General features: G+C 38.8%; 1 protein-coding gene across 1 annotated transcript in view; it reads left to right on the top strand.

Moving 5' to 3' along the window:
- Positions 1 to 2,322: 2,322 nt before the first annotated feature.
- Positions 2,323 to 11,559, top strand: part of KLHL4 (kelch like family member 4) — a 35,224-nt gene continuing 25,987 nt past the window's right edge. The window contains exon 1 of the mRNA XM_002192409.7: positions 2,323 to 3,353. Within this exon, the coding sequence (XP_002192445.6) occupies positions 2,932 to 3,353 (422 nt within the window). The 5' untranslated portion in view covers positions 2,323 to 2,931. The remainder of the gene's footprint in view (positions 3,354 to 11,559) is intronic.

Genomic DNA, 11,559 nt, shown 5'->3' with positions numbered 1-11,559 from the left:
TTTGATTGTCTCATTCAGCCTATGCAGATTTTTCCCTATTTGACTCAGTTACCTGGCACTGAAGGACTCTGCTCCAAAGCTATCCTTTGCTTTGATAAAAAATTCAATTTTTTTTTATGGTCTCTGTCTCTGGTATAGCACACTGAAATTTTAGCCAGAACACTAACAAGCTCTGTAAAAAATAATCTCCTTATGCCCCACCTGAAACATATCCTGTGCTGACTCAAGCTAACTTTCTCAGCAAGATGGTCTCTTCAGCAAATGTCCAGTCTGACTATTTTAATTTTAGCTAAATTCACTACATCTGCTAAAACCTGTACTGGGTTAGCAGGAACAGGAGTGCTGCTTGTACAATCCCCAGTAAAATGCAAGAATATGCTTTTGATGATATCGCAGAGCAAAGGATGACTTCAGCAAAAGAGATTTGAGAGAAGAGAACTGACAGAAGCTTTGTGACATGGTGGAAAAATATGGATTAAATGCATCAGAGCTGTTGCTAAGAGGAGCTGACAGAGCTGCTGAGATAGCTCAATAACCTGATTAAAGAGTAGTGAGAAACTGTGTTCTCTGTCCACCTCTACAAGATTTCATCATAAATTATTTCATTAACTTGGTATAGAGAGACTCCCTCCCTAAAATAGATGTCAAATTGCCATGTAGGCAATCCTCAGGAATATACAGAGATACCACTGAGTCTCATTACTTGTGTGAAATGGAAAAGAAAAACATCCTTAGGTGTGCAGGCTGAAACTAAGAAGTCAAAAAACATGATATTGAATATTATATACTTGTAATGCAAGAAAAAATACCTGAAATGCTTGGGTCTTCAGAAAGTTTTAGATTGCTGTAAAAGGTCATCATTAAAGTGTGAAAACATCTTCTATTGACTTCTGGATATACAATAATCTCTCTTGCTCAATGCCCAGCCTTTTCACTGATCCGCTCAGTGTCTATAAATCTTTTAATATCCCTGAAGTTTGGCAGCAGCTTCTTTACTAACTCATATCCTCAACAAGCTTGACTTGAACCCCCTTATTAAATGCACTTTAAGGCCTTTATACACCTTCTTCTTAACATGACTTATTGGAAGTTGAATAAGTTTTCTAGCTTCTCTCTAGTCCTAGAACATCTGAAAGGAAATCTTGTTAATGTACATTTAATTGCAACAGCTCAGCCTCAATGTTCTCTATAGCAACAAATATGCATTGGCTACGTCTGTCAAATCTTCCCTCAGCTCCTTCCTTTCTGCCTTTTATGGCCAAGCCTTTCACACAGGTTTTCTTTTGTACGAAGTCTTTCCCTCTATGGATCTAGATAGGAAAAGATCTTTCAATTATTTTGATGAGTTCTTCACTCATCCTGCAATTTCTCTCACATTCATCCAGCCCATGATGCTGCATTTCCTTTGCTTGAATACCATGAATAGGACAGGGGCAGGGGGCCAGCGTAAAAACTGGCAATTCCTTAGTCCTATACAATCATTTTTCTTTTTCTTTTCTTTTTTTTTTTTTTTTTAACTCTGCTTCACATTTCCTTGCTTGTATTATTATATACAGTCCAAAAGAATAAAAAGCAGATTTTATTTGAAGGGTCAATGTCCCATCATAGAATTTAGGTTAAAAAAAAGAAGTAAACCTCACAGAAAAGACAGAGAAAAAGGAAATTAATGTCAGGTCTGAGAGGAGAGGTGTGTTAGTGATGGGTCCTCTCTGAATCATGTTCTACTGACTTTGTGTTACAGCTTTTGCTATTTCTGCACATTGCTTACAGTTGGATAGACCATCAGTAGCCAGACTGGGAGAATATAACATGAAAAAAAAAAAAATCCACTCCATTCATTCCTTTTAAATTTGCACATGAAAACATTCTGTGTACATTATTTCAAACCACACAGGGAACAGTTCTCACAGCCCTGCCTGGTAACCAAGGGATGGGAATGAAAACCTCTCTCCTATTAAATTTGCTGAAAACGCGTTACAGTGCCACCATGAAAAAGAAAGAAAAGAAAGGAGTTTTCAAAAAAAAAAAAAAAAAAAAAGAAAAAGAAAAAACCCACGAGTGTTTCCCTGTCCGTGAGAAATCAGGAGCAGGATGGGAAAGGCTGCTTACACAGGCACTTAGCCAGGAAACTGTGCTTTGCACAGATCCAGGCATTCCGGGAGCACATCTCCGATTTTCCCTGAGCTCCCTCCCTCTCTTCTCCTACCTTGCCCTGCAGTTATATTGGGAAATCCATCCCTGGGTGCGAAAACACAGCCAGAACCTCGCCATGCATTCAAGCGCTGCCTCTCCTTTAGGTGAGTGCTACCACACCGAGGCCACTGGCAGAATTTGCCACAGCAAGACAAACACATGCAGAGCCTTAAGGAGACGCGGGGGCTGCGGGAGAGTTTCGCAGCGAATCGCCACCAAAAACCCGCCCGAGAGCATCCCCTGAAATCCGCCGTGAAAAGCAGCGTGGCTAATCAGCAGCTTGATGGAGAGCGCCGTGAGATAGACAGAAATCTTGTCGCTTTATTTGTGCATGCTTGCCTGCATCTTAAGTTGCAGCCCGGGCTCCCTGAGGATCATGTGAGGCTGGGTTATATATGGGGAGCCGCGCTACAGAGCTGCGAGTGTGTAAGCCTGGCAGCTGGGGAGTGTTATGGTCGCTGCTTTCCTGTGCTAAGCTGATTTACTTGTTTAAGGTCTGACCTCATCATCCTGTCAGGATGGATTCCCACCTATACAGCTAACAGCGGCTCAGCATCGCTCGCGGTGCATTCATCGGGGGAGAGAGGGAGAGAGCTACCGGTGTTTGTTCTTCTGCTGCCTTTTCTTGAGAAGAGGAGTTGAAACAGAAGAGATAACAAAGAATCCATTTCCTTCCTGAAAGAATAGGCTTTTTTTTTTTTTTTTTTTTTTTTTTTTTTTTTTCTCTGAAAAAAAACCATGTCAGTCTCTGGAAAGAAGGAGTTTGATGTGAAGCAGATCCTGAGGCTCCGCTGGAGGTGGTTCAGCCACCCCTCGCAGGGCTCCGCCGGCCCCGGGGGCTGCCACCAGCAGGAAGGGTACGAGCACAGGGGCACTCCGGTGCAGAACAGGCTGAAGAGCCACTCTCGGGACAGAAATGGGCTGAAGAAGAACAGCAGCCCTGTCCACCACAACATCCTGGCGCCGGTGCCGGGGCCGACCCCGGTGCACCATCGCTCCATCCACAGCTGGCACCAGCAGAACCTGATCGAGCAGCTGCGCTCCAGCGAGGACACCCCCAAAGCCAGCACCGAGGAGAACTCCGGCAAAGAAGATCCAAATAAACCCACACAGGAGCTGCAGATGATCACAGAACAAAATGCAGATGAATCTGCGGAGAGGTAGGAGTTTAAAAGTCTGCACTTGGAAAGACAGACTTGTTTCCAAGTTATTCCCTAAAACTGTCTTTGTTTTTAGCCAGAGTTCCTTACTGCATTCATCTCACTTTGTATCTGGGCACACCCACACTCAGAGGAGAAGGAACACTTCTGCACCAGAAAAATGAACAGAAACATTGTCATGAAATTTTGATCTTTGCTTAAGCTACATCATTCCATAACTCTTCCATATGCATACAATCTGCCAGTTTGTCAAATTTGCTCTATCAACATTCACAGCGTATCAATTTCTTCTCTTGATTTATTATGTGTGAGTGCAATGACAAAAGGAGCCTCCTGACATCCTGTCCTCATTCTGACTTTATCAATGGGTGCAACTCTGACAAATGGGAGCTGCTGGAGGTGCATGGGCTCTGTGGTTGCCATTGATCTCTCACATTTCTCACCGATTTTCTTTTACTGTCTTCCTGGCAAGTAAAATTAACCTTGAACTAAGTGGAAAGGAGTAATCATTCTTTGCTTTTTTAAAGGTTTGTTTGAAATCCCGGTACTTTCACAGCTTATTTTGTAGACTAAGACAAATATTTTCTGCAAGGTCAGGTGAAAAATCATTACAGCTATGAGATGTTAAAGGTGTAAGCACAAAGGAAGAGCTATTTTTAAGTTGTGAATAACAAAGAATGCAATGTTAATACCACTTATTTAATTAAGTTTTTTTATGTTTTCTTTTTCAAAACTCATGTCAGTATTTTTAGCCTATCCAGCAACGTTTTTACCCCACCTTTCCCCACCTTGGATTCAAATCAAACATTTATGATATGATTATTTTCACCACTTGATGACATTGGTATCAGTCTTTGTACATAATTGAAACATATTACATTGCATTTAAATACAAATTTATCTCACTTGAAGTTACAGTTCTCTCAGTAAAAACCAAGCTGACAGCTTGCATATTTTTAGCAGTTATTATTTTTCAAGTTGTGCATCTGCTGTTGGGAACATCTGCAGATGGAAGAGCAAAAACTGCATTCCAAAATGTCACTTGGAAACCAGTCCCAGTACTCATTAGGTACCAGATAAAATCATGACAGAATAAAAGCACTGAGGAAGGACTGTGGGAGTTCTGTGTGTTTCCAAGGGCACTGCTTTGGAATGGGGAAGCAGCAGACCCTTAGTACAACATTTCAAATGATAGTAAAGATTTCCTGAAAAAAAAGAGGTTATTTTAGATACACTTTAGTAGGAAAACCGATTTAATTTGAAGAAAAATAAGGAACACTTCTTCATCTAAATAAGATTTTATACCATGTGAAGAAGGAGGTGAAAAAAAAGCCCAATCAGTTCAGTTTGGGAGGTAATAAACCACTGCCTTCTAAAATAAGATGTGACATTTTCTTCAGCTATATATAAAGTTTCTGCTAAGACCTCCTGAAGTTTTGTACCTTCACATCCAATCCAATTTAAGTTCTGCTCTTGAGCTGTTGGAAGTCGCAGCTTTTAGGATAGTTTTGGAACTGCATATATCAAACATTCTTATAGTCAAATAAGTGGGTTTCTATGAGATTTTAGTAAAAGCCATCATTGCATGTTGTAGATTAAAATCTATTTTAACATACATTTTAAAAAGCAGAATTGGTAATCGATTATTTATAAAGTGATTCATGGCTATGAGTTTCTCTATAATTAAAATTTGTGTCAAGAAAAGAAAACTAACCATTAAGGACAACGTAGCTCAAATTACTTAAATACGTATCAACAGAAATCATTAAGTAAAACAATGTTCCCTTCCCTTACAGCATCCAGCACAGGCAACACATTAATTAATACATTAATTGGCTGGGTAGAAATGAGATACTGAGAAGAAATAAGGAGAAGCAGCCTAATAACCTAAGTCTAGGATGTAGATATCAATGTCTGGATAGATTTTCACCTCTCCAAAACAATGGCTCATCTCTGAAATCGTGCCTTTACATCATTCCAGGTCTCCTTTCTCTTTAGAAGCCCCAGATAGTCCCAATCAATGTAATCAAGGGGCTCTGCTGGTGATGAAGCTGTAAAAATCAGGGTTTTGTGCAGATCCCCTGAGCCCACGTTCTCACACTGCCAAAGCCACCACAGCAGGAGCTCTGCAGGTATTGCAGGTAAATCTCACACCCACACCTGAGGACACCAAAGACAAATTTTCCTTTTAGACCACAAAAGCTCCGTACCTTCAAAGCAGCTCTCTCTCAACCAGTGGCTTTTCCTCTCCCTGGAGAAGTCCCGTTTTTAGATGGATCTGAAGCAGGACTCTCCTGTTTATCACATGGACATCCTAAATAGTAGAAAAGGAAAGAGAATCTGTCCAATACCTCAACCCTCACCAGAATATAAAAGCAGTTTCTACTAAGAGTTTAATGCTTCCCATGGAAAACTTTGGAAATGTAAACACAATATTCTGAATTTCTTCAGAAAAATGTGAGCTGTCTTTCTCTCAAAGCTCAGGACTGAATGCTGTCAGTGATGGACAGAGAGCACCCTGGGGTTTGATGAAATAAGGGTTGGTTATTGAGGAGGAAAGTTAAATAATAAAGTTCCAAACAACAGTTCCATTTGGAATACACGATCATCAATATACTTATATCTGCTTTCTTCAACCCATTTTGTTATTCCTGTCCCTCAATTAAATAGTGCAAGACTTAAAGAAACCCTTCTGCTCCACAGGCTTGCTCCTGAATCATATCCCAAGAAAGGTGACAAAGTAAACGAGGCTCAAGTGATTAAAACTCATTAGTTTTGTCCTAATTAACCAATTAATATGTGGACAACCAATACATTTGGAGCCATAAATAAATGGTTTATTGGTACAATGGTAAGGAAAGCCTCTCAGCATCCTGGGGACTGTCTGGTCCAGTTGCTCAGGGAACCTGCTCAAACAGCTTCTAGGAGCATCTACAACGATGGGCCTTGACCTGCTGCTCTAAGATCCTTATGGAAGTTGCATCTGTAGTTTGGAAAAAACATAAACAGCAGACAACCTTTATTTAATGACCAGCTAAAGTCTGCATAGCCACCAAGTTATTTCATTTGTAGAGTGCATTTCCCAGCGTAGCATTTTCTGATATTACTGGGGTGATCAGCAAGATAAAGCTGTGGCATGTGGCCATGCCAAGGAGGGGCAAACACCTTCAGAGATTTCAGGTTTGGCTTGAAGAGGGAGCTGAAGTGAGCTGGGTCAGAGGCAGTGGGAAATAACCTGGGGGTGGCTCAGCAGGCAGGGCAGGGGGAGCTGAGCACTGGAGCTGTTCTGATCTATGTTCTGATCTCTCTGACATCTCGGATCTATCCTGCTGCAATCTGGTGAGGTTCAGGCTCCTCTGCCGGGGGGACCAGGAAGAATTTCCATTTCTTTCAAAGAAAGTGGTGTGGCAGTGATCCAGAGACGGCAGCACACACTGGGAGGATTTAATTGTTACATTTTGACAGTCAACAAAAACTTTTTGTGCATGAACACGTGTGTGCACACACAGGCTGACAAAGCACTGAAGCCTCCTAAAAAGAAGAATTTTGATATTGAATTACTTTAATTAATTTCTGGGCTCACAGATACTGACTTCTCCTTGAGCACACTGTGCCCAGCATTTATTAACATTCTGCCACATTACCACATCCATTCCTGCACGCCTGCCAGGTTTGTGATTCCACAAATGTGCTATTGCAGACCATGTGTGCTGGTTAAGTATTTCCTAGCTGCCCAAGGGCACTTAGGTTTCCATAGTAAATGTAGCATCCATTCATCATTTTTCTCTTCTGCATCTTTTTTTTTTTTTTTTTATAATTATGTGGCTGAAAAATTGCTGACAAACTCTAGCTTGGGACAAATTCTAGGACAAATGTTTTCTAATTTCCCACATGAGACAAAATATATTTCTAATTAATTTTAATAGTATCTTTTGATGTCATAATGCAAACAGTCATTACTGATGCACATGGAAACAGATACTTGGGAGGTACATCCTCCCAAAGGCAATCCTTTTCCGTGGTGGCTATTTTTGATGTACATCTATTTTGATAGTTCATGCTAAAACTTGAAAATTCATTTCTTTTTTGGTTTTGGCAGACATATGGAAATAACCATCAGACTATTTTCATTACTGTCTCTGACATACATGCAAACACACGTGTGTACATGACTGTTTCAGATCTTGTCTCCTGTCTGAGGGTTTTCCCTCCATTTCTGCTTTTAGCTCCAGTAGCAGGCAACAGCATTGGCTCCTACTCCAGTGTGAAATAAAGAAAAAGAAAACAGGTGACAATTTTCCTGGTGAAAATGGTAGACATGAATTATTCTGTGAAACCACTGGTCAGATCAGACTGGGAGGGCTTTTGGCACTGTGAATGAAGTTCTGGGCACCCAAATAAAGAGTGGAGCACAGGGATGACTTGGGATGCATCCCAAGACAGCAGTGGAGGAGAGGACTGAGATGTGCCCTGTGCAGAAAGGTGCCAAAGGGGGGAACATCACCACACTGTGTCCTTGCTGTGGTAAGAATTCAGTTCCATGAGCAATCTCTGGAAATCCCTAATCTCACATCACAGCAGTCTTTATTTTTTAAACAAAACTGTTCCAATTTTATTTTCACGGAACCTCCAGCATTTTGAAAAAACTTTAAAAAAATCTTAAATTTAACATATAAGTATTTTAAAAGCATGATAAAGAATGCTGGACATGTAGTCAGACAGCATTTCAATCCTTCTGTGACAAAGCTGGACCAACTAGGCTTAGGTGCTTCCTCACTTGTCTGCAGTACAATTTAAGCTCATTAATGCCTTGGTCTTTCCCTGTCAGTAAATAAATAAATAAATAAATAAATATGGTATATAGTATTTAGTATATAGTATATGTATATATACACATATATACATGCATACATATATATATATATATATTTACACACATATATACACACATTTATACACATATATATACACACACATATAATATATATATTATATGTATATATATAAAATATATACATTATTATATGTATAATATAATATATTATGTGTGGCAGATAATAAGGAAAAAAATATATATTATTATATATTATATTATACATATAATAATATATATATTTTTCTCCTTATTATTTGCCACACTTTCCTTCTTGACACCCTTTGCTTATGTTTGAAAACTGCTGCAAGTCTAAAGGGCTGCAGTTCCTGCAGGCCCCAGAATTGCTGTCCTGCAGCTCTGTCTGGCCTTGCAGCTCCGTGGGCAGACGTGGATGTGTTCCTGCTGGAGTCTGGCAGCTCTGGTGGAGAGTTGGATTCCTTCTGTGCCATCCTGACTCAAATCTGTTTGAATGTCCTCTGTAGTTGTTTTTCTTTTACCAACAATGTGGTAAAAGCTGTTGCTCATGCCTGCCTTGTGACTCACGTGAATCTCCTGCCTCTGTTCCAGAGACCTGTTCCCAAGCCATCTGTACATTTTTGCAGTTATTTGTTCCTAAAACTTTGCACAAATAAATTCCATCTTGTGTTTATCAGATCATGTCTCCAGTTGGCTGAGCTAGTATTCAGTTCTGATTTTATAACCTTTTATTTAGTGATTTAGTGATTTAATATTCAGTTCTGGTTTAATACCCCACCATACATGCAGCTCTTCTCAGCTTGATCTCCAATTGTAATATATAATACCAAAGATTTATCTTTATTTTTTCAATTAATTTAGAAAATTTATGAGAAGTTATAAAGGAACTTCAGTGCTAAATTCCTTAGGAACCCAGTTTGATTTACCTTCCTATTTGTCAGTGAACCATGGATAATTTAATAACCTGATTTCAAACCAGTTTCACACTTATTCCGAAATGGGTTACTCCAGACAGTCCTTGAGGCTGAACTTTGCAGTGTCTGATATAAAACACTGAAAAATAATATTTCTATGTTCAAGGTATACATGACAATTTTTTCCTTTCTGTTCTCCATAATTTCCAGTAAAAGCTGTTAATGAGGCATTTCAGTTTACTTTGACATGTTATTCTTAGCAAATTCTTGCTGACTTAAATTTTATTTCTAAGTGCTTAGAAATAACAATTATATGAATTTTACATTGTATAATTTGGCAAGAAGTAGAAACAAGGAAAAGAAATTATGATTGTGTCTTGTGGAGAATTTCTCATTTTCTATAGCATTTATAAAATTTAATATCAATTCCCACAGTAAGTTTAAAACAAAATATTTTCTTCAAGCCTGCAATGGATAACTAAAATGCTCCCTTGTTACCTCAGGGACAAGCAAAAACCTAATTTTCTTCTAACAATGATCTTTAGCTAAAGGTCAAAGTATGAGTTTGAAATTGGATTGTTTAAGATGTTTGTAGCTGATTTGAGAGGGTTCAGAAGTGACAGCATTTTATGGAGATTCACTCACAACTGGTTGAAATAGGGTAGCTGGGGGTGACTAAAAAATTTGATATCTAAAGTTTGCTAAGTGTGGAAAATCCATAAAGTTATAGTAAATGGTATCTGATGCAGGATGAAAATCTAAGAGGAAAATCAACTTTTTTTTCCAGCAGCTGATAATAAAAGGCCTTTTGAGGCCAAATGCAAATGCACTGAACAGTGACCAATGAATTAATTCTGACTAAATGAATGCTGTGACCTCACACAGGAGCTCTTGGTACAGAAATTAGAATCACAATGTCTCAAATGCATCCTTGGGATGTATTCCTACTCTCACCTTCTATTATGACATCTTCTTAAGAGCTTGAAAAGCAAAAAAATGGGTATTGGAGTGGGTTGAAACAGTTATTAAAGATGAAAGGAATGAGTAGAATTGTATTTTGAATTTAATTTTATATTCACCCTGTGGAAGGACTGGATATTTGATAATTTTTTTTTCATAGCCAGATAAATAGACTCATAGGAAAATTTAAACTGAAAAGGGGCTCTGGATGCCATCAAGTCTAACCCTGTCTACCCACCAAGAAGTCTATAATGAGAAATAATCTGACTTACTAGAAAACACACAATATTTTACAGGCCTACATTTAGCAAGCTTAGCTCTCAAAGATGAATTATTACAGGCAAGGGAAAAAATACCATTTAATAATAATTTAACAATCTAGGACAATTCCAGTCATTTCAAAACAATTTTTTTATGATTCAATTATCTTCTCATTTTCACTCCACAGAGCTCGCTCTCAGCAATGACAGCTGTTAAATGGCTTTTTAAAGAGTTGTTACTGTTCTTAAAATCACTTCTTAATGTCTTCAGAAAAAGTTAAGGAGATGATTAAACGCATGTGCCCAATGCAGAGCATTTTTTACAGACCCACTGAGATTATGCAAGTGAAAGATCAACAAGAAATGAAATGGTTGGTGAAATATTCTGGGAAAAGGGGGAAAGGTTTTGCTTGGTTTCAAAGTTAGAGCCAGACAGGATCCTAACAGAAAGAAACAATTTATTTTCACCCTTGGTTTGTGGCTGAATTGTTTACTTTGGAATATTGTACTGAGGAAAACTACTAAAATCCTACACATTTGAAAAACAAAGGGATTTTTTTTTGTTATAATCAAGCAGCTAAATTTGACCAACTAAACTAGACCAGTTTGGTTTAGCTCCTTTCATTCTGCTAGAATAAAATAATTCTCTAATGTATTCAGAGAATGATTACATCAGGCAATTAAATAAGACTGTTGCTTGTGCACCTGTTGATGTGCAGGGTAAAAGAATTAAAAAATGAAGCTGAAGTACTGTTGGGATTCCCAGAAAGAGCTGAAGATAAATATAAGATATAAACGTAAAGAAAATGAACTTTAAAACAAAGTTATAACCAAATTTAACCTCTGTGACATCAGATTCCCCCTCAGTGACAGAAACACCAGCACTGGAAATTCCCACCCTGCTGTGACAGCAAATCTGCTCCCAGACCACCTCCTCCCCTCCTTTTCCAAGTAAATGTTCAATAGTCAAAACTCAATTCAGAGCAAATAAAATAGCTAGAACAAGGAGCCTGGCCCTTTACAGAACCTCTGCCCATCCAAGAATTCTTAGCTTAAAACATCTTTGATTTCATTGTAGGAACTGCTTCCATCCTATGTGACAAGTCAGGATATTTCACTAAAACCTGGCTGCTGCTCCCAGGGAACAAGAGTACCACTAAAAGTATTTAGAGGAACATCCTGCCTTCATTTCAGGTTTAAATATATGCTAGAGATCTAAA

Source organism: Taeniopygia guttata, chromosome 4A, assembly GCF_048771995.1.
Source record: "Taeniopygia guttata chromosome 4A, bTaeGut7.mat, whole genome shotgun sequence".
Taxonomy (NCBI): domain Eukaryota; kingdom Metazoa; phylum Chordata; class Aves; order Passeriformes; family Estrildidae; genus Taeniopygia; species Taeniopygia guttata.
This window is presented reverse-complemented; position numbering and strand designations above follow the sequence as displayed.